We start from the raw sequence: 22,195 nt of genomic DNA on the forward strand, positions 1-22,195 counted from the left end.
GGGTTAGAGTCTTTATCCCATTTCCCAGAAGGTCCCTAGAGTTCCTAATGCAAATCTCCCCTTCACACACACACATCAGCCCTCTACCACACCCATTCCACAGATGGGAATGCAAAGACTTGTAGAGATAAAATAACTTGTGTGAAGTCTGGTTAATTAGGTGAAGAGCCAGGATTCCAACCCGGATCCAGTGATACCCAATTTCTCTTGTTCACCATGATATTGACAAACAGACAACTCTCTTTCTGCAGATGAGTGTCAACATGATAAGAACCTATTCAGAGCACAGGGCAGATTGGACTGTTCCCCTAGCCTGGCTGTGAGTCTTCTCCAGAGGTGTGCCCCCTTCATTCACCCCTTGGCCTCTGGCCATTCTTCCAATGTGCCATCTTGCCTCTGTCAGCCTGGGTGCTATGAAGGTGGGTGCTATGAAGGGCGGGTGCTTTGGAGGGTGGGAGTTATGGAGAGCGGGTGCTTTGGAGGGCAGGTGCTATGAAGGGTGGCAGCTATGGAGGTCCACAGGTTTTCTCCCCTCTGACGTGCTCCCATTTTCCTCCGCCAAAGTGTGGATTTGTAATATGTCTCTATTGAAAAATGTTTTCTTGCTACATTTTATCAGACCTTTGTGGTTTGGCTGATGAAATATTAGTTAATATTTGAAAAGGAGTGAGATAAATATTAATACCATGCAACGAATTTTTTTTTCTGTCCCCTCTTTCTCTTTCAAAATGCCCCAGTTTGGGTAATTAATCATATGGGAATCCTACCTATTTGTCACGCTGTTCCTTGCACCTGACACACTTAAGTTAGAACTAGATCTTGCCCTATAGCAGTAAGTAATTCATATTAACATCATGCACAGAGTAGTGCTACTTCTGAATACCATTAAATTTTAGAGCCGGAAGGAATTTTTAGATTGCATTTAGTCCAGTGTTTTCTTTGTTTTCTTTCTTTCAGCACTTTATTATTTTTTTAATATGAAATTTATTGTCAAATTGGTTGCCATACAACACCCAGTGCTCATCCCAACAGGTGCCCTCCCCAACACCCCTCACCCACCCTCCCCTCCCTCCCACCCCCCATCAACCCTCAGTTTGTTCTCAGTTTTTTTTTTAATATATGAAATTTATTGTCAAATTGGTTTCCATACAACACCCAGTGCTCATCCCAAAAGGTGCCCTCCTCAATACCCATCACCCACCCTCTCCTCCCTCCCACCCCCCATCAACCCTCAGTTTGTTCTCAGTTTTTAAGAGTCTCTTATGCTTTGGCTCTCTCCCACTCTAACCTCTTTTTTTTTTTTTCTTCCCCTCCCCATGGGTTCCTGTTAAGTTTCTCAGGATCCACATAAGAGTGAAACCATATGGTATCTGTCTTTCTCTGTATGGCTTATTTCACTTAGCATCACACTCTCCAGTTCCATCCACGTTGCTACAAAAGGCCATATTTCATTTTTTCTCATTGCCACGTAGTATTCCATTGTGTATATAAACCACAATTTCTTTATCCATTCATCAGTTGATGGACATTTAGGCTCTTTCCATACTTTGGCTATTGTTGAGAGTGCTGCTATGAACATTGGGGTACAAGTGCCCCTATGCATCAGTACTCCTGTATCCCTTGGATAAATTCCTAGCAGTGCTATTGCTGGGTCATAGGGTAGGTCTATTTTTAATTTTCTGAGGAACCTCCACACTGCTTTCCAGAGCGGCTGCACCAATTTGCATTCCCACCAACAGTGCAAGAGGGTTCCCGTTTCTCCACATCCTCTCCAGCATCTATAGTCTCCTGATTTGTTCATTTTGACCACTCTGACCGGCGTGAGGTGATACCTGAGTGTAGTTTTGACTTGTATTTCCCTGATAAGGAGCGACGCTGAACATCTTTTCATGTGCCTGTTGGCCATCTGGATGTCTTCTTTAGAGAAGTGTCTATTCATGTTTTCTGCCCATTTCTTCACTGGGTTATTTGTTTTTCGGGTGTGGAGTTTGGTGAGCTCTTTATAGATTTTGGATACTAGCCCTTTGTCCGGTGTGTCATTTGCAAATATCTTTTCCCATTCCGTTGGTTGCCTTTTAGTTTTGTCGATTGTTTCCTTTGCAGTGCAGAAGATTTTTATCTTCATGAGGTCCCAATAGTTCATGTTTGCTTTTAACTCCCTTGCCTTTGGGGATGTGTCAAGTAAGAAATTGCTACGGCTGAGGTCAGAGAGGTCTTTTCCTGCTTTCTCCTCTAAGGTTTTGATGGTTTCCTGTCTCACATTCAGGTCCTTTATCCATTTTGAGTTTGTTTTTGTGAATGGTGTGAGAAAGTGGTCTAGTTTCAACCTTCTGCATGTTGCTGTCCAGTTCTCCCAGCACCATTTGTTAAAGAGGCTGTCTTTTTTCCATTGGATGTTCTTTCCTGCTTTGTCAAAGATGAGTTGACCATACGTTTGTGGGTCTAGTTCTGGGGTTTCTATTCTATTCCATTGGTCTATGTGTCTGTTTTTGTGCCATGCAACGAATTTTAAAGTCAACAGTCTGCTTTGAATGGGAGACTGGACATTGAAAATCATCTGAGATTGCTTATCTGGGTCATGCCTTCACCCTGCATCCCTTAAAACATATACATGCTTGGGGCGCCTGGGTGGCTCAGTCGGTTAAGCATCTGACTTCGGCTCAGGTCGTGATCTCAGAGTTCATGAGTTCGAGCCCTGCATCGGGCTCTGTGCTGACAGCTCAGAACCTGGAGCCTGCTTCGGATTCTGTATCTCCCTCTCTCTCTGCCCCTCCCCTGCTCATGTTCCATCTCTCTCCTTTAAAAATAAACATTAAAAAAATAAAAAAACATATATATGCTCATATACACCCCCACCCCCCCTCCCCTCCCCCCTCCGCCCTCCCCTCCCCCCTCCCCCCTCCCCACCTCCTTCTCCTCCCACACACAGTTTGCCTCATTCTGTAGCCCCTGGATGAACCTTTCCAAACAGGAAAACCACTGCCTCCCAAGGCAATGTCTTTCATCCTTGGCTAGCCCTGTGGTGAAAGCATGCCTCTCCATATTGGGCCCAAATCCACCGCCTTCTATCTTCTCCCTTTTTAACCCAGAAAGGCTTTAGAAAGTTGGCTTATGAAACAAACAGACAAACCAAGGAACCAGCCCACAGCCCTCTTAGAATGTCTCCTGTCATTGATAGCCCAGCAGATGTCTGTGGCTGGCTGTTTGGCCGAGGTCAGGCTCCCAGCACTGGCCTGGCCCTTCACCAGGAGAGGATGTAGGCGTGGACCCCCGGTCCTAGTCCTCACCTCGGGATAGGCCTATTGGAAACTTTCTAGGGCCTAGTGGATGCCCTGGGGTCCTCCTGCAGGTGCCAGGCCTGGGATCTTAGCCAGATTTTGGCCTCCGTGTGGATCTGTCCATGGAAACAGTTCAGGGTTATTTTGTAATCTTTAGAGGCCTTGTGCCAGATTCTATTCTCCTGTCCTGTGACCCTGGTGACATTCCGGGAACACTTAGGCCACGTGAGGGGAGGAACCACTGCCTGGAACTTTGATCCGTGCTGGCACTGCTGGGTTCATACTGATCACAGACCACAGCAGACCCTTCCGCTCCACCGGAAGAGCCAGGGCGGCTGGTGTGCACCTGCTCAGCCCCTCACGGTAGGTCTCCTGGGGTCTGTGGGGACGTGGGAGGAATCTGGCCTCAGTCCCGGCTGTGGGGCACGAGAGGGGAAGGCCACTCTCCCAGGTTTCAGAGCCTGTCCCCAACTCCAGGCAGGCTGCACTATCCGCGTCCTCTGCCATGGGAGGAGAGGCCCCTGAAGTGCTCAGCCGGGTGCTCAGGTGCTGGCCTGAGGCAAGGCTTTCCTGAGATCAAGGTGACCCGGTCGCTGTGCTCTGGGGGCACATAGTGAACCGTGGGGATAAGCAGACAACCACATGCCCAGGTTTGTCTGGTTCCAGCCTCGCTTGTGCCCTATTAATATCACCCCGGCATAATTATCCATAGCTCCTGTTTTAGTCCTGGCTTAGTTGATAAAGTCTATAGTCCCTCTAGGAATAAAATACGTATGTAGCTACCTTTTACTGAACATTTACTGTTGCCCAGGTACTGTGTTAAATGCTTTATATTTACTATCTAACTTACGCATTGAATACTAATTTTAACCCCGAGGGACGGGGTTATAATCATGCAGGGGAAAATGGAGGCTGGATGACCTGGCCAAGCCCACACAGCTTGTAGGTAGCAGTGTCAGAATTTGAACCCAGGTCACAGCCCCGGCAGAGCTCAGGTGCCCCCCGGCTCCACTAAGCAGAAGGAACATAAGGCGTGATGTACAGGGTGCCACGAGCCACAGACACTTGTGGTTCAATTCAGCACACAGCACCTCGCCCGGGCTCAGCTCAGTGCTGGGGGCGCTCCGTCAGGTTGGACCCGCTGCAGAGGGCAGAAGCCCAGCCCCCTGAGGCTCACAGTCAGATGGCTGCAAGTGATCAGAATTTAGAGCAGAGGAACGCAAGCGTTCCACTGAGGACGGGAATGGCCTGTGGGATCCCCAGGAGATGCAGTCAAGGAGGGCTTCCTGGAGGAGGTGTGACTTGCACGGGCTGGGGGTGCAGGCAGGATGGGGAGTCTTGGGGGCATTCTAAAATGGAAAGGGCTGTAGAAGCAGGAGTTAGAGGTGGCACCCTGTGGAAAGCGTTCGAGGAAACACCGTGCTCAGTTCGCAACTTGTCTGATTTCACAAGGCTGGCTATCTTCAAGAACACCATGGCAGCTGGGAGACGGGCTCTTCCAGGCTTTTGCAGTGTAATTTCAAGGAGGGAGAGAAATCAAGGGAGCCCATTATGTGTTTGGAACTGTGCTGTGTGTTTTACAGGATGACCTGAATTTTTATAATAACTTTTGACCTTATATCAAAAGCCACTGGTTTGTTATATTTTTAGAATGTAAAACATATATGATAAAAGCAAAAGGAAAAAAGTAAAATCACCCACAGTTCTATTTTTCAAAGATTACCCCAGCAAATACTTGGTGTACAATCTGAACTTTAGGGGCCCATGGAGAGTCACTTCATTGACATAAAGATGTGGGTTGAAAGGCGCTGACTATGAATAACAAAAGAAGCCCCCTATTATCTCTCAGGAAGCTTCAAGGGTTTTTGGAGCTGTGTCAAGAACCAGGATAAAGAGAGCAAATGTATATTTCTTTTTTGTTTTTTAATTTTTATTTATTTTTGAGAGAGAGAGAGAGAGACAGGGTGAGAGTAGGGCAGGGGCAGAGAGAGAGAGAGAGGGAGACACGGAATCCGAAGCAGGCTCCCGGCTCTGAGTTAGCACAGAGCCTGACACAAGGCTTGAACTCACAAACCCATGAGATCATGACCTGAGCTGAAGTCAGACGCTAAACTGACTGAGCCACCCAGGTGTCCCCAATTTTTTTAAGTGTACTTTTTTTTTTTGAGAGAGAGACATAGAAACACAAGTGGGGAAGGGGCAGAGAGAGACAGAGACACGGCATCTGAAGCAGGCTCCAGGTTCAGAGCTGTCAGCACAGAGGCCGACCCAGGGCTCGAACCACAAATGTATATTTCTTATATCACCATGTCACTTTTCTTACGTCATTACCAGTTCTCTTACGTGATTACCGCACTAACTGTAACAAAGCCTTAATTTAGGGAGTAGTGTTACTATCGTGACTGTTCTCAATTTACGAGTGCAGAAACTGTCCCCGAGGGGCCACTCCCCTGCCTGCGACACAGTGGGCAGCAGGGTGGGGAGGGCCGGCTGGCTGGGGTGGAGGCAGGAGCCCAGGAAAGGAGGCTGGGATCCAGGCAGTGGCAGGCGTTCCCCGGGGACCGGGATGAAGCAGTCGGTGGCTCCAACCTCTGAAGCCCCTCTTGCTGCTCTCGGATGCCCTGGGCCCATGCAGACGCCAGTGTCGACATCTCTGAGTATAGCAGCAGTCCGCTGGGGGTTTGGGGCTGGGGCTCTGGGCTCCCGTCGCCCTCTGGAAGGAGTGAGGGTTGGCTTTGTGGTGGATGAGAGACTGGCTTGTGGCACACACAGAAGTGTATCAACCCAAAAGCAACTTGAGAAGAGGAAAAAGTTCATCTGCAAGCAGTGAACCGCCCTCCCTGCCCCCGCCAAAGCCAGACTTCCTTGGCTTGCTAAAGGCATGGAACAGTTTTTGCGGGCATTGGCTGGTCTCTGCATCAATGCAGAGGTGGTTTCTCGGATGAAGCAGGAATCTTCTGGCTGCCGCCCCACAGTCCCTTCTGGTACCAGGCTCCATGGTGCCTAGGCAGGGGCACTTCCCATCTCCAGAGCCCCCAGTGACCTGCTCTTAAGGGCGGTTGAGGAAGGGGCCCAAGTCCAGGGCATCCTAGCCAGAGCCATCAAAATCTGTGCTCTTCTAAACCAAGGGCAAAGCAATTACATGTTTCCCTTGGCTGGGAGGAAAGAGCCAGAAAAAGTGCTACAGAGAGGCATCTCGCTGGTCCATAAATGGGGTGGTTGGACGATCTCATCAGGTTTTCCATAGCTAACTTCTGTGATGACTTCAGAACAAAGCTGGGACTGGCCTGAACTCAGAATAATCAGGGTCATTAACGCTCTGTTGCTGAACACTCACTGTGGGCAGGGCTCTGGGTTTGTAGCTTTCAACACATTTTCTCATTCAATCCTCAGAACAACTCCATGAGGAAGGTAGTATTGAAGCTTGCTGTTTTGAAGATTAGGACCTTGAAGCACAGAGAGGTTAAGTAATTCAGCCAAGGCCACACAGCTAATGAGGGATGGAGACAGGATTTGAACTCATGCTGTCTGACTCCAGAGCACAAACTCTTAGCCATTCTAGAGTGGTGACAATGAGTCTCGGGCTGAGAGTAGATCGTTTGGAAGTGGTCAGTGTTCCACACCTTCACTGTGAGTGCCGTCCCCTGCTTCCTCCAGCCACCCCAGACCGGGGCTCTTTCTTTCCTGAACTTCAGAGGCCCTGTTCTGGCCCTCTTCCCACCACGACACCTCCAAGGGGTGAGAAGTTTGCAAAACCATAGGGACATAGCCATCCGGAGGCTATGCCCCTATTTTATTTTATTTTATTTTATATTTTATTATTATTTTCTATTTTTTAGAAAGGGAGGGGAGAGAGTGTGCGTGAAAGCAGATGAAAGGCAGAGGGAGAGAGAATCTCAGACAGGCTCCATGCCCAGCATAGAGCCTGATGCTGGGCTCGATCTCATGACCACGAGATCATGACCTGAGCCGAAATCAACAGTTGGATACGTAACCGACGGAGCCCCCAGGCCCCCCAGTGCCCACATTTGAAATCATGCTTCAGGTACCCAGGGGCCACGGCTCATGTGGGCTGCCTTCCCAGGTCCATTTTCACTATGCTGATTATGTCACAGAAGTGCATACCCTTAGGGATCTGGGGACAGACAGCACGTGAGGTCCCTTGTATATATTCACTCCAGGGCCTTCATGTCCATACTAGTGGAAGTCTTTCTGGAAACTGCCTTTGAGAACCAAAGACTAAAGGGGTTTGCAAGGAAGGATACTGGCACAGTATGCGTTATTATGCATTATGGTACGTTTAACATAAAAATTGTTCTCCTCTCTTACTCTCTGGAGGAGAAGCATTCGAGTCTGCTCTCACGGCCTGGCTGATGGTCATTCACTTGGGCTCGAACCATGCTAGGGAAGGGCAAATCTACCTCCCACGCTGCTCATACCAGCGATGAAGCGTTTGGGGCCACAAACCCTAACCAAGTCCACGGTAAGTCAGCACCGTGCTGGACGCTGAGCACAGAGATGAGCAGCCTCATCTCACAAAAAAGGACAGCCATGAAAGGCCACCGTTCTGGAGGGCCCAGCTAGCTGTCAAGATGGAGAAGCAACCACCAGGCACCTCGTTTCTGGGCTCAAGGAAGTCTTCTGTCAGGATCCCTAGGGGCAGCCTGGGTGGGGGTGGGGCAGTGGCTGCCTCATCCTTCTCCAGAACCTCTGCTTCTTATCTGTATCCTATACGTACGACCTCAAGAGAATAAAGTCTTGTGCTCAAGCTGAACTCTGTAACCGCTGGTCTGAGCCTTGTAGCACCAGGGGGCACACGCTTGTCTGACGCTTGTTACTTTCCCTCCTGTGCCTGAGTGGCAGGCAGGCGCAGTTACTATGTGTCCTTCCCGGCCACCTCCTGTGGCTGACTCAGTGTCTCTGCAAGCATCAGGGGAGCCTCAAGGGAGGTATGCACTTTTTGTGGGACAAACGGTCCCTTCTCTATTGATTCGGCAGAAAAGTTCCTGGAAAAACTGAGTTATTGAGTGTCTGAATGGGGGAAGGGTATAGGGGGCTTTTGTAAGCACTGTGTTTGCAAACGGAGCCCTTTGGCCAGAAGTGGAATCTTGGGATGGAAGAGGCAGCCAGCAGAGGGCAGCAGAGAAGCAGCCAGCAAAGAGGCCGTTGGGGTCCAGATTCTCCAAAACCAAGCCAATTGTGAGTGCTTACTGGGGACAGATTGTTTCTGTATTTCTTCCTTCTCCCTTGTCTCTTTTCTTCCTTCCTCTCTCCCTTCCTAACTTCTTTTCTGTCTTTTTTGGTAAAGTCAAATGTATTCTGTCTAAAGGACATTCTGCTCTTCCCACTCTTTCGGTGTTTAAAAGAGTAATGATGTAATGATGAGTAATGATGCAAGGTGGCTTGCAACCTTGAACCATAATTAACACACTTGATTAATTTCTCATTCCATGTTAGACACTGGCCTAAAACTTTTGCTTATTTGTTGTCATTGAGTCCTCGCAATTCCCCTGACATGGTAGGCACTACAGATGAAGTAAGACGCCCACGGTCCCACAGCTAGAATGTGACGGAGCTTGTATTCAACCTCACGGAGCTTGGGCCACTACAAGCCATGGAAACGATGGGTGGGGGAGAGGGGGGCGGGTTGCACACCCCCTAATGGGGCAACAAAGCCCCAGTCGGTCTTGTCATGTGGGAATGTGAGCCCACAGCCCCTAAATCATCCTGAAATCTGGACTTTAAAAAAAAAAATCTTTTTTAATGTTTATTTATTTTTGAAGGAGAGAAAGAGCGTGAGCAGGGGAGGGGCAGAGAAAGAGAGGGAGACACAGAACCTGAAGCAGGCTCCAGGCTCTGAGCTGTCAGCACAGAGCCTGACGTGGGGCTCGAACCCACGAACTGCGAGATCACGACCCGGGCTGAAGTCAGACGCTTAACCGACTGAGCCACCCAGGGGCCCCCTGAAATCTGGACTTTTAATGTGAGATTGCTCCATGTTTACATGTTGGCTGATAGTTCACATACAAAACAGACTGAGCCCTAAAACACACTTATGACCCACAGCGCCAATCCAATCCTGTGGTTGGATGCTGGCATTAAAATTTTTTTTTTTAGTTAGCTAAAAACTCAGTCCTCTTCCCTTGAAAACAGAAACCCTGTGGGTTTCTGTGGAATCCCTGCAGCTGGGACCCTCTTTGTCCACACAATGTTGGAGAGTTCCAGGGGCTCCGAGGTGGGGGGCACAGGCAGGTGGGCAGGAGAGCACTGGGCAGCCATAGTGAGGAGCAGGGAACATTCGAGGTAAGAACCTGTCTTGTCCCTTCTGCTGCTCTCACCCTCAGCGGATGCACAGGAGCAGACGCTGAAATCTCCTCATAATTAGGGTCCGAAATGTGCTGACGTCTGGAAGCTCAGGAAGAGTTACGGTTTAAAGATTTCCAACTCACTAATAATCTGCCCATATTTGACCCATGACCTTAAAAAATTCCATGGGCAAAAATACCCATGCTCTCCTTACGCCCTGTCTTTCATGCCTTTTTATCCCATTTCTGCCCTTTCTCTCATCTGGAAAGAGCATGGGAAGTCCCAGAGGCCTGGGTCGCTGTCCTGCCACTAACCTGCAGGGTGACTGGGCACAGGCCACATGACACCCACAGTGTCAGGAGGTCAGAATGCTGGTCTTGCTGACCTCACGAGGCTGCCGGAGGCAGTATGGGAACAACCACTGAAAACACAAACGGCTGCCCCAATGGGTGGCCTCCCTGACAGCTGATCCCCGTCCCTGTCCCCCCACCCCGGGTCTTCTGGCTGACCCAGCGGTGTGCTGGCCACCGTGCTGCACTGCCCTTAAGGCGTCACTTCTGTTTTCTTTTCCCACTGGGGTCAGGAGATGCTGCCCAGAGCCTGGCTACCCTGGGCCTGCCTCCTGCTCCTGGCCAGGCACGCCCAGCCCTGCCCGGAGGGGTGTGACTGCTTCATCGGGGAGGTGTTCTGCTCCGATGAGGGGCTGGCTGCCATCCCGCCAGACCTCCCACCACACGCCACAGACGTCATCTTCGTAGAGACCTCGTTCGCCACGGTGGGAGCTGGGGCCTTCAGCGGCAGCCCCAACCTGACCAAGGTGGTCTTCCTCAACACGCAGCTCCGCCACTTGGGGCCGGACGCCTTCGGGGGGCTGCCCAGGCTCCAGGACCTGGAGATCACTGGCAGCGCCTTCTCCAACCTCAGCACCGACACCTTCTCCAACCTGACCTCGCTGGGCAAGTTCACCCTCAACTTCAACATGCTGGAGGCCCTGCCCGATGGCCTCTTCCACCAAATGGGCGCCCTGGAGTCTCTCCAGCTGCAAGGCAACCGGCTCCAGAGCCTGCCCGGGAGGCTCTTCCGGCCCCTGGCCCGTCTGAAGACCCTCAACCTTGCTCAGAACCTGCTGGCCCAGCTGCCCGAGGAGCTGTTCGACCCCCTCAGCAGCCTGCAGACCCTGAGGCTCAGCAGCAACGCGCTCTCCAGCCTGCCCCAGGGCGTGTTTGACAAACTGGGCTGCCTCCGGGAGCTCTTCCTGGACGGCAACTCCATCTCCGAGCTGCCGCCCACGGTGTTTTCGGGGCTCTTCCGTCTGGAGAAGCTGTGGCTGCAGCACAACACCATCAGGCACCTGCCCGGCTCCGTCTTCTCCTCCCTGGGCCGCCTGACCTTCCTGAACTTGCAGGGGAACGCGCTGCGGACGCTGCCCGCCGGCCTCTTCGCTCACACCCCCGCCCTGGTCAGCCTGTCTCTGTCCTACAACCAGCTGGAGGCTGTCGGCGAGGGCACCTTTGCCAACCTGTCCAGCCTCAGTTCCCTCACGCTCTCGCACAATGCCATTGCCTGTCTCCCCGCCGGCATCTTCAGAGACCTGGAAGGGCTGGTCAAGCTCTACCTGGGCAGCAACAACCTGACAGCCTTGCACCCAGCCGTCTTCCAGAACCTGTCCAAGCTTGAGCTGCTCAGTCTCTCCAGGAACCTGCTGACCACTCTCCCCGAGGGCATCTTTGACACCAACTACAACCTGTTCAACCTGGCCCTGCACGGCAACCCCTGGCAGTGCGACTGCCACCTGGCTTACCTCTTCAGCTGGCTGAACCAGTACAGCGACCGGCTCTTCAACATCCAGACCTACTGTGCGGGCCCCGCCTACCTGAAGGGCCAGGTGTTGCCCGCCCTAAAGGAGGAACAGCTGGTGTGTCCCATCACCCGGGACCGCTTGGGCATCCAGGCCCCGAGGATGGAGGACAGGGAGCCCGGGGAAAGCTGGGATCTGGTAGCGGAGGAGAGGGCAGCCGGGAGCCGGTGCACCTACAGCAACCCCGAGGGCACCGTGGTGCTCGCTTGCGACGAGACCCGGTGTCGCTGGCTGAACATCCAGCTGTCCCCGAGGCAGGGGTCGGGCTCCCCGGGACTGACCCACAATGCCAGTCAGGAGTGGGACCTGAGGTCGAGCTGCGGCTCCGTGAGGCTCACCGTGTCTATCGAGGCTCGGCCCGGGGGAGACTAAGTATAGGGTCACCGAGCCGGGAGCCTGCATGGATGACCCCCAGGGCCTGACCAGGCGGGAGGTAGGGGCAGAGGGGGAGCTGGTGCTTTGCTTTTTCAGAGGGATGGAGCTACATCTCCAAGGGAGAGGAGGCCACGCAGCCAGCTCCACCAGCCAGGGTCCCCTCGTCCTCCTCCTCCTCTTCCATGATTACCACCCCAGCTCAGAGGCTGAGCGACCTGGCCGAGACCTGCCTCGGCCTTCCTCAAGCTTTGCAAAGCAGCCGTTAAAGCTGCACCACGGTCTGGAGAATAAAAGAACATTCTCTCTGGTGTTTCTTGATCCTCTAATACCCATCTCACTCTCATCCTGCCCTGAGGTTCCGGAACCTCCAGTCCACGTCCACAGCACGGAAGCTACCCTCTTTGGACATCCAGATGTCCAAAGGCCAGATGTCCCTTTCCATCTCTCTCCCTGGAAATTTGTTTTTCATTGACACTGAGGAAAACAAAGGAGGTGATAGAAGCGGGAGTGACCGGAAGGTTTAGGGGCAGAGGTGTGACTGCTGTGCGGGGCACTTGTGTCATTAGGGGCCACGTCTGGCAGCATGGCCGGGAGAAAACAGGATGAATGGTGCCTCAGGAGAGCAGACACGAGCTGTCTGGCTCTCCCCACACCAAGCCCGCTGCCCCTTACATCCAGCAGATGACGGGGCTGCTCCTTGAGGAGGAAGGGAGGAGGGGGCATGAACTGGATGGGCTGGCATGGAGGTGCTTCGGTTCTTAGCTTTCTGATGGCATCTGACGCCGTGGGCCACTTGCTCACTGCAGTGCTTCTCTGGTTTGCTTATAGCCCTGGCCACTCTTCAGCCCCCCCGGGCCACCTCTTCCATGCTGCTGCCCTGACGGTCAGCCTCCCTGGGGAATCTCATGCATGTCCCTGGGGTCCGATGCATGATGACCCAAATCTTCATCCCGGGCTCCCGTCCTTCTGGCCCCCTGACGAGATATCATACTTCCCATGTACAATTATGCAGCCACAAACACGTGTAGACCAAACCCCTGTCCCCAGTTCTTCCCGGATTCCCATGGAGCAGATTGCCAAGTCCAGGGGCCGAGCGTGTTCTCTAGTCTCTGCTCGGCCTTGATCTCCATGGCCTACCAGTTGGTGGATGCCCATGAGTACCCCTCTCGCCTCCCCCATTCCCAGCCCAGGGAACCACAGTGCAGCGTCTTACCTGGTTCTCTGTGTGTAGTGCGGATGGGTCTGAGAGAACCGCTCGGTGGGGGAGGGAGAAATGAATCTGGCAGTTCCCTCCAGGAACTCACTTGAGGTCTGGTGGGAGAGATCAGACGAGGGGGCATGTGAGTGGAGTGACTCCCAGCTTTCTCTCCTGGGTGGCGGGGAGGACAGCGAAACCAGTAACCAAGGACAGGAACAGATTTGGGGGACGGGAGGAGCAAGAGGTCAGTTGCAGACAAGGAAGTGGAATTCCTCCTTCATGTCCAGGGATGCCCTTTTAAAAAACGTGCTTCCGGGGCGCCTGGGTGGCTCAGTTGGTTGAGGGTCCGACTTTAGCTCAGGTCACGATCTCACGGTCCGTGAGTTCGAGCCCCGAGTCAGGCTCTGGGCTAATGGCTCAGAGCCTGGAGCCTGCTTCCAATTCTGTGTCTCCCTCTCTCTCTGCCCCTCCCCCGTTCATGCTCTGTCTCAAAAATAAATAAATGTTAAAAAAAAAATTAAAAAAAAAAAACGTGCTTCCTGGGGCACCTGGGTGTCTCCGTTAGTTAAGCGTCCAACTCTGGGTTTCGGCTCCGGTCATGATCTCGCAGTTTGTGGGATCAAGTCCTGCATCGGGCTCTGTGCTGACAGTGCAGAGCTTGCTTGGGATTCTTTCTCTCTCCCTCTCTCTCTGCCCCTTCTCAGGGGCTTCTCATGCTTTCTCTCTTTCAACACAAATAAATAAACTTAAAAAAATTAAATTAAAAAAACCCCACACTTCCTGAGGCTCAGATTAAAATCACAATAGATTCTAAGGTGATGGAAGATAGAGTTCAGCAGATTTGCCAGAGGAACAGACTCTCTCCCAAATTTACTGGGTTCAGTTCCCAGAAGCATTTGGTTTCATAATCTCAATCGGTCCTCCAAGGCTGGGGAACCCTGCCATCCCAGAAAGGCTGAAGCCCTGGGTGTCTGAGAGCCGGGTAACACCAGCCCCAGGCTGCTGGCACAGCCCAGGCTGGAGGCCTGGCTGCCTTAGGCTGCTGGCAGCCATCAGGGGGTGACACTATTTGGGTAAAGCATTGTCACACCTAGCCTGTCTGGTGCTTCACGAACCTCCATCCAATGAATGAGCTACAGCCCAGGGTCCAAACTGTCATGCGTCGATGGCCAGGGATAAAGGAACAAAATAATCAAGCGGACATTTCTCTTAATTATATTTTCCCCCAAACTAGAACTCTTTATGCAATTAAAGTATAATCACTTCTGTCTGGGCTGAATGATGCTGGGGAAAGAGCACTGGCTGGCGGCCAGGGGCTGTGCGGTCTGGGCAAGCTGCTTGCTCCCCCTCCGGGCTATGTGACTGACCCCAGATGCACTGTGTTCTTTCGGGTAGGACTGCTGGATTCTGCAAATAAACAAACCTAAACATGTTGCGTGGGACCTACTTATACTACAGAACAACTGGTAGTTTATCTGGAATCCAAATTTAACTGGGTATCCAGTGTTTTATCTGGTGACCCAACCACATGATGAATGTCGGGAAAACAGTGGGGCAGAGGTGGTGGGGAGCGGATGGTTCTCCTCAGGGCCAGAGGGAGGCCGGGGCTGAGTCTGCAGTGGTAGGAGTCCTGACCACTGACCACAGGACCTTGCCGGGAAGCAGGAGGTGGGAGCTTTCCTCCAGCTCAGACGGGGGGAAGCAGAGAAGAGGCTCCGAGTGTGCCGCACCCCCCAAGCGTCCTCATGCCCTGCTGTCTGTCCCCTTGTGGAGCCGTCCCAGTCTGGGGCAGCAGTAAAGCTTCTGATGGGTTCTGGGATAGAAATCAGGATACTTGACTCCTCCCACTTCCTGAACCTTCAGCCTCTGGCACATCATGGAGCCTCTCCGGGCCTTTCCTCAGCTATACAAAAAGGAGTTTGGTTCTCAATGTGGATTGAACCTCAGAATCACCTGGGGAGGTTAAGCAAACCCCCAACAGCGGGTACCTGGGCCCCACTTTCAGAGATTCTGATTCAGGTGGCTTGGGGCCGACCCAGGTACCTGTTTCATTTTTAATTCCTGCAGGGACCCTAATACTCAGCCAAGGGTTGAAAACTCAGGCTTGATTTTGTCCTGTCCTGGGTCTCACAACCATTTGTAACTACACTTGAGGCAGCCAGACCCACCTCCTGTGATGCTCCGGATGAACTCAGGAATGAAACAAGCCCCAAAGCTGCATGTAAAAATATTTCATAGGGTTTCTTTTTTCTCGTTGGTGTTTTTTTTTATTTCACCATCCTGCTGCCCCCCGTAGATTTTGAACAAACAAGCTGGATGCATGCTGCCTTGTTTTCCTGAAGTACAGGAATGGCTAAGTCGTCCCAAAGCACCTCCTTCCAACAGGCGGGGCCCCTCGCCCTGATGTCTTGAACCTTCCACAGTTCTGTGGTTCCCTGCCATTTGCTCACAGTGTACTCTTGGGCAAGTTACCATAGCTCTCTGTGCCTCAGTTTCCTCATCCATCCTGTTTATCACCGGCACAGTGCTATTATTGGTGAAGAGAAAATAAATGCATTCATGTAAGGTGGCCAGAGCAATGACACGTGGGCTCCCAGAATGCTATCTGTTATTATTTCTAGAGAAGTGTGGTGGGTGTGGCAGGAGGCAAGAACTGGCCAACCTGTTTCCACTGGTGTTTCTGGGAGGCCATTAAAATTGCTGTCTGCATGTGGAAATTGTATTGTTTGGGAGGACCGGAGAAGCCACTGACAAACTGTGCAGTACTTGCCGGGGATACTGGAAAGCTGGACAGCAATGCCAAAAATCAGTTTAGCACAGTGTAAGCCCAAGTTCTTTCCCACCCTGTGTTTTCAACCTGCCTCCACGTCCCCATCTGCAGACTTTTCCACATTTCACGAATGGCAGACGGGCCGATTCGGCGTCCCAGGGCGCCCCCTTGTGGCATACTGGAGGAACGGCTGTCCTCGCGGGGCCTAACGAAGCGGCGCAGGCGCTGCGCGGTCCGCTGTGAGAGACAGAGGGGCACATTGACTCGGTGGTGGGCCGCTCCCGGGCAGGCGGACGGAGCTGCCGAGGCGTCTGTCTCCTGCAACTCTGGGCAAGGGCCAGGCCGCTCGGTGCCCGGCCCGAGGGGCGTCCGGTGGCGTCCGGACACGCTGGGGCGTTCTCGTTTGCCCCAGTGAGGCTGCGTGTCCCGCACCGTGGGACAGCCCCGAGCGACAGGGAGTGGTCACGCGTCACCCACGACTTGCCAGCGGGCTGCCAGGCACTGCTGTGGGTGAAATCCTGTAGGGGTCTCCGCCCATCATTGACCCTGTCACAGGTGGACACAAAGTTGTCCTCCCTGATGGGACACTTCTGGTTTTCCAGGACGGCACCTTAGCATATACGTGCTGGGAAGACGGCTTTTTCTTTGCAATTTTATCAGAGGTGTTCAGCATTTTGGAAAATCTTACCCCCTTGGCGAGGCTTACCCCGTACTTTCAAGAAGACAAATACAAACAAAAAGCAAGTTCTCTTAAATTGATCCTTTGCTCAGTATCTAGTAGGCGAAAGCTGCTGACTGCTTCATCAGATCTCTAGTGAGGTCTTACTGAGGCATTTGCATATGGAAATGAATATTCTTTTATCCTAAACTACCTTTTATTTCTAATTGATTGCTGTTAGGACACTTAATTTTTAAATTCTCTACACGATCTGATTATAATTGTCCCTTCCTCCACCCTTTTGTTCTATTCCCGCCCCTCTTCTGGAAACACCCTCACGAGACGCACCCAGAAGGAATGTTTTACCAGCTCTCTGGACGTTCTCAAGCCCAGTCAAGGCGACCCATGAAATGAACTGTCACAGTCTTTACTGATTTGGATTATTTCCTGGCACTTTTCCCCTTATGAGGTGGAGGTCCCGGGTCCCTGCCTGTGGCTCCCGCTTCCCTCGCTATGGGAGAGCACCGCTCATTTTCACGTTACCAGAGACTTTGTAAATGGGAATAGAGATTGAAGTCGGGTGTGGAGGGAGAGAAAAGATTAGGGACAGTAACCAGGGGCTTTGTGCACACATGTTCTCTTCAGATGGGTGTGTGGAGGGTCCAACCTTCTGCCCCTGCCCTCCCGGGTCTGCCCACTTGGCCTGGGGGGTGGTGGGTCCCCCGGGAACAGGGCCCGGGCCAGAGTCGAAACTCTCAGCCTTGCAGGGGGGGGCAGCTAGACTCCTGGGCCACAGCTGATGTGCACGTCTCTTTTCCCACCCACGAGAGCAGGCATGTGACTTCTCGGGAGAGGAGAAGGGGCCTCCGGCTTAGAGTCGGAGACCAGACAGGGAGATCTGTATTCAATCCCTGGACTGAATTCATTTTTGTTCTCAAATCTGTGTGTCAACCACTATTCTTTGTGTACGATATTGTTTTGACATCTGTGAAGCTGGCGAACTGGCGAAGTCTCCTAGAGTTTTGAAAATTGGATCTGTGAGATGAGCATATCCTAATAAATGGCAAGCCAAAAGCCGTAAGGCCTTTGCGATAAGTATTATTAGACCCACTGCGTTTGCCCACAAACGCATCCCGTATTTAGATTGAAATAGGAGAAGTCATTCAAGCAAAATTTCACTACCCAACTACTACACTCTCCAAGTTAGAGCTCCAAACCAGGAAAAAAATAAAAACATCTCCCAAGCAGCAAAAAGAAGTTTCCAATGCCTTAGATGAAAGCTTGTGCATTGCTCAAAGGAACATTCCTCCACTCAGAGTCCGTTCACTTTTATGTCAGACACAAATCTATCAAGTTTGGTCATATGGCTTCCAGACTGTGGTAGATTAAAGGCAAAAATCACAAACAGGGAGGAGGGTGGAGGTCCTGCTGGAGACATGCAACAAAGAAAGAGATGGAAACATGGCAAAAATCAGACACAAACTCCCAAAGAGCACCAGCCCGGGCTGTTTAGCGGAGGGCACCTCCCGAGCTCCCGAGGCAACACATCACTCCAGCACAGAGCTGGGGGTAAATAATGAGCTGAGGCGGGTGGCCATGACCCTGAGCTGCCCGGGAAAAGTGGACATTAGGAAGAATATGGTTTTGGTTTGCGTGCTCATGAAAGCAGAACTTGGGGCAAGAACTTGGATGTAGTTTGATGGGGAGGGAATCCCAGGAAGCAGCACCATTACAGAAGGACAAACCACACAAGGATGTTCTGTGGACGCTGCTGTTGCCCAAGGGCTCAAGTCCCTAAGGACCTGCCTGAGAAGCACCCAGAAGGTCCTGGAGCTGCCCTTACTCGCCCCGCACCTACCCCCAGCTTCCCTTCATGCCCACTTCTGGAAGTGGCCCCGGGGGAAGGCCAAGGGGCAGAGAGACAGCGACAGCCAGTTTTGAGGCGGGCAGCTCCCACGCGCCCAAGCTGTCGCTGAGAATGGGCGGGCCGGAGGCACCTGCCCCAAGCACCCTCTGTCTACAGCAGCAGCTGTGAACTCCAAGCGGTGTAAACGTTGGATGCGGGCTGTGGGCTCACGTAGCGTCCCTGGGAGTGTTGAAGAACCTGTGCTCGTGGGTATGGTCATGGGGGTGCTGTAAGTGCAGCTGAGCAGCTGTGCAGCTGTAAGTGCAGGCACCTGGGCACTTGTCATTAATCCTGGCTTCAGCCCTCCGCACACCGTCTTTGGGCCAGGGCTGCTTCCCTAGTGTGACAAATTCCCCTAGTCACCCATTATGTTTCATTTGCCCCTCTCCTGGGCTGGTATTAGGGTCCATCCCTTCATTCATTCCACAAATGTTTCCCAACGTCTTAGGTCAGGCTCCCCGGAAATAGACGATGAGATGAGGGTCCAGATGTAGGTGATTTCTTTTTTTTTTTTTAAGTTTATTTTACTTATTTTAAGACAGAGAGTGTGTGAGCAAGAGTGCGAGCTGGGGAGGGGCAGAGAGAGAGGGAGAGAGAGAGAGAATCTGAAGCAGGCTCTACCCTGAGCCTGACATGGGATTCGATCCCACAAACTGTGAGACCATGGCCCGAGCCATGATCAAGAGTTGGATGCTTTTTTTTAAAACATTTTTTTAATGTTTATTTATTTTTGAGAGAGAGACAGAGACAGAGCATGAGCGGGGGAGGGGCAGAGAGAGAGGGAGACACAGAATCCGAAGCAGGCTCCAGGCTCTGAGCTATTAGCACAGAGCCCAACGTGGGGCTCGAATTCACGAACCGCGAGATCGTGACCTGAGCCGAAGTTGGATGCTTATCCGACTGAGCCACCCAGGCGCCCCAAGAGTTGGATGCTTAACCACCTGAGCCCCTCAGGTGCCCCAGTGATTTCTTGAAAGGAAATGATCCCAGTGAGAGAAGCAGGACAAGGACAGGAAGCCATGCAGCATGTGATTTCAGGTGGAGAGTCAGCCCCTGTCCAATCCAGCAGGAAAGCTCTGGAGTGCAAATTGTTTCTCAGTTTGCCCCAACCCAAGGCAAGGAGCTGGGCTTTCTACCCCTCATCAGTCAGCCACTGCCAAGGACAAGTCCCCCGCATCCCAGCTGCTCCCCAGGATGCGAAGCAGCCCCAGCAGCCTGGGGACAGCTCTCCAAAGAGGCACAGGAGCTCAGGTGAGGAGTGAAAATACCCAGAGGCCGAGGAAGAGCACACAGAACAAGAAAAAGGGGCCCCGGGGATCTGGAGGAGCTTTGCCGGTGCCCAATACAGTTAGGCTTTACTCTGAGCCCGGTGCAGGGTGGGGCTTTACCAAGAACTCTGGGAAGAACTGATTTTGGCTATTCCTGTCCCCAAGTGCACTAGACCCTAGGAGACGCGAGTCCTCTATCCAACCCTGTAACTTTAAGAGTTTTGGTTTCCCGTATATAAGTGAGGGGGTTAGACTCTGTAAGACCTCTCCCCTTCTACACTGACAAGTGGCGTGGTTGGTCACTGAGGCCTAACGTTATGGCACATATGCACTGACGAACGGTACACCTTTTAGCAATCGCGTCATCTTGTTTTTTTCTAGAAGCATACGATTAAAATTCTGCTATAAGGCTGCTGATGAGACAGTCAGATTGTTTTCTTCGGTGGTAGGGTAGAATCACACGAGCATTTTACTTATGTAAATTCCATCACAAGAGTTCCGCAGAGGGAGAGAGAGAGAGAGAGAGGCAGAGAGGAAGTAGGGCGAGGTATGTGATTTTAGGTGGATATCTCCAGGGTGTTGAGATAGTCGAGACAAACCAGGTTTAAGAACAAAAGGTACGAATGAAAGAATAAAAGGTAATTGCCACTTGAGACCAGGGCCAAAGGAGAGTAAACAGTGGAGCTCCGCTGTCATCTGGCTTTTGCCCACCCACGTAGCGGAGAACACAAAGGCCAGATTTCTGCCTGGAGTAGTAGCTGTTATACGGAGCGGGGTGGCTGTGGTTGCCGTGTGGGGTCATCTGTGGTGTAGGATTCACCGTGACCAGATCCACCTCGTGGATGTGGCTGTGGGTCTGCTTTCTGGAGCCCATCCAGGAAGGGGTGGCGTTTTGAGCGATGAGGGTTTTCCTGCCTGTCGCCGGCATCCATAAAGTATACTGGCAGGGCACGGGGACGGCTCAAAGCAGTGTGCTCCTGGCTGACCCAGTCTGTGCCTGGGAAGGGCCGCTGCACCCCCAAAGAATGCCTGGGGCCGGGGTCGGGTCGAGGCGGAAGCCTGAATGCCAAGCAGTCATTAGGGGAGATTGATGGACGGCCGTGCTTTGCAGGGGAGGCCCCGGCAGCCCGCTGCAGTTCCACTGTGGTTATTTATGGCCCTGCTAGGGTGTCAGAAGCCAGGTTGACAGCTCCCCGTAACCTGACCCGGCTGGTGCACGGCCTGCGGCCTTCTGCCTGCTCATCCCTCAACGTGAGGAATGTCGGCCTCAAAGACAGTGACCAGACCCGGTTGGTGTGGGAAGAAAGATTCCAGAACGCATCCTAACCCAGAGACCTCTTTATCCAGAGGGAGGTGTGTGTGCGTGTGCATGTGGGACACACGCCGGGACCCCCTAAATATTTATAGAAGCAGACATTGGTGAAATAGACAGAGCACAGCTAAATGGACTGGTACTCTTGGTCCCGGGCAAGGGAGCTCCAACAGCCCCGAATAGTAAGTCACCCAAAACCAGTTCTTTGTCATTGGCTTGGGGAACGTACGCTGAAGGTTTTTGTGTGTTTGTCTTCTGGGTTTGTTTGGTTTTGCTCTGCGCGCGCGTGTATCTTTTGGTAGCCATGGTGCCGGTTCTCATCCTATCTGATTTACCCGAGCTTTTTTTTTTTTTTTCCTGTGCTTAACTGACGCTGCAAGTCAAGAGGCCTAGAAATGTTCCGGGTGCTGAGGGCTGAGCCAAGCCGGTCAGGTGTGTGTGGCTGATTCAGCCACCCAGGCCCATGCAGCCGGGCTCAGCGCGGTGGTTTAGCAGCAGCCCGGCTGACGGTGGCCAGCATGGGGCGAGGTGTGCAGGCACAAGTCTGGGCTGGAGTGCCAGTGGGACCCGTTCCCTTTATAACACTGGCCTTGTCATTCCTGCGGATCTGCCCCCATGGCCGTGTGGCAATCAGGTGGAATGAGGCAGGAGAAAAGCCTCCCCACGCCGAGGTCCGTGTCCTCGTGAGACGGCTCTGAGTGGGGGGCCTTTCCGGGAAGGAAGTGTGGGTCCAGCCGTGGAGAATGGTTTGGTCTGTGACTGCAGAGCGGTGTTCTGTGTTCGGGGTGGCTCCCTGTGGGGTACAGCCTCGGGGAGTGGGGGGTTCTCTCTGGGGGTCTCATAGAGTCCCCGGGGCAGCGGCGGGGAGGGAGAAAGTGAGGCTCCATGAGAAGAAGGACACTGTGGAATCCAGTGAGCTGTAAATACAACTTGGTGGTTCCCTGAGGTCATTTAGCCTGGAGGGACATGGCGGCCATCGGTCCCTCTATGTCCTTCATCTGTTTACTCCACAGATGAATGTCTGCAAGCCGTAGGAGACCAAGGCTAGTGTGACCAGTTCGTGAGGCGTTCAAGGTTTAAATGAATATATTCTCTCTGATACTTAATTCATCTAAAAAACACATATCTCCCGGGGCACCTGGATGGCTCAGTCGGTTTAGCGTCCGACTCTTGATCTCAGCTCGGGTCATAATCTCATGGTTTACGAATTTGAGCCCCGCGTCGGGCTCTGCACGGTCAGTGGGATTCTGGGATTCTGTCTCCCCC

The 22,195-nt window shown here is 52.5% G+C and overlaps 1 protein-coding gene across 2 annotated transcripts; it reads left to right on the top strand.

Moving 5' to 3' along the window:
* The first annotated feature begins 3,517 nt into the window (after positions 1-3,517).
* Positions 3,518-12,125, top strand: CPN2 (carboxypeptidase N subunit 2). Of its 2 annotated transcripts, none has more exons than XM_043594564.1 (2): positions 3,518-3,641; positions 10,171-12,125. In XM_043594564.1, the coding sequence occupies exon 2, from the start codon at positions 10,171-10,173 to the stop codon at positions 11,812-11,814; it is 1,644 nt and encodes a 547-aa protein (XP_043450499.1). In that variant the 5' UTR covers positions 3,518-3,641; the 3' UTR covers positions 11,815-12,125. The 2 variants fall into 2 exon arrangements, with proteins under 2 accessions (XP_043450499.1, XP_043450498.1); XM_043594563.1 differs by having other exon boundaries at positions 3,531-3,641; positions 10,168-12,125.
* Positions 12,126-22,195: the final 10,070 nt, after the last annotated feature.

Source organism: Prionailurus bengalensis, chromosome C2, assembly GCF_016509475.1.
Source record: "Prionailurus bengalensis isolate Pbe53 chromosome C2, Fcat_Pben_1.1_paternal_pri, whole genome shotgun sequence".
In the NCBI taxonomy this organism is placed as follows: domain Eukaryota; kingdom Metazoa; phylum Chordata; class Mammalia; order Carnivora; family Felidae; genus Prionailurus; species Prionailurus bengalensis.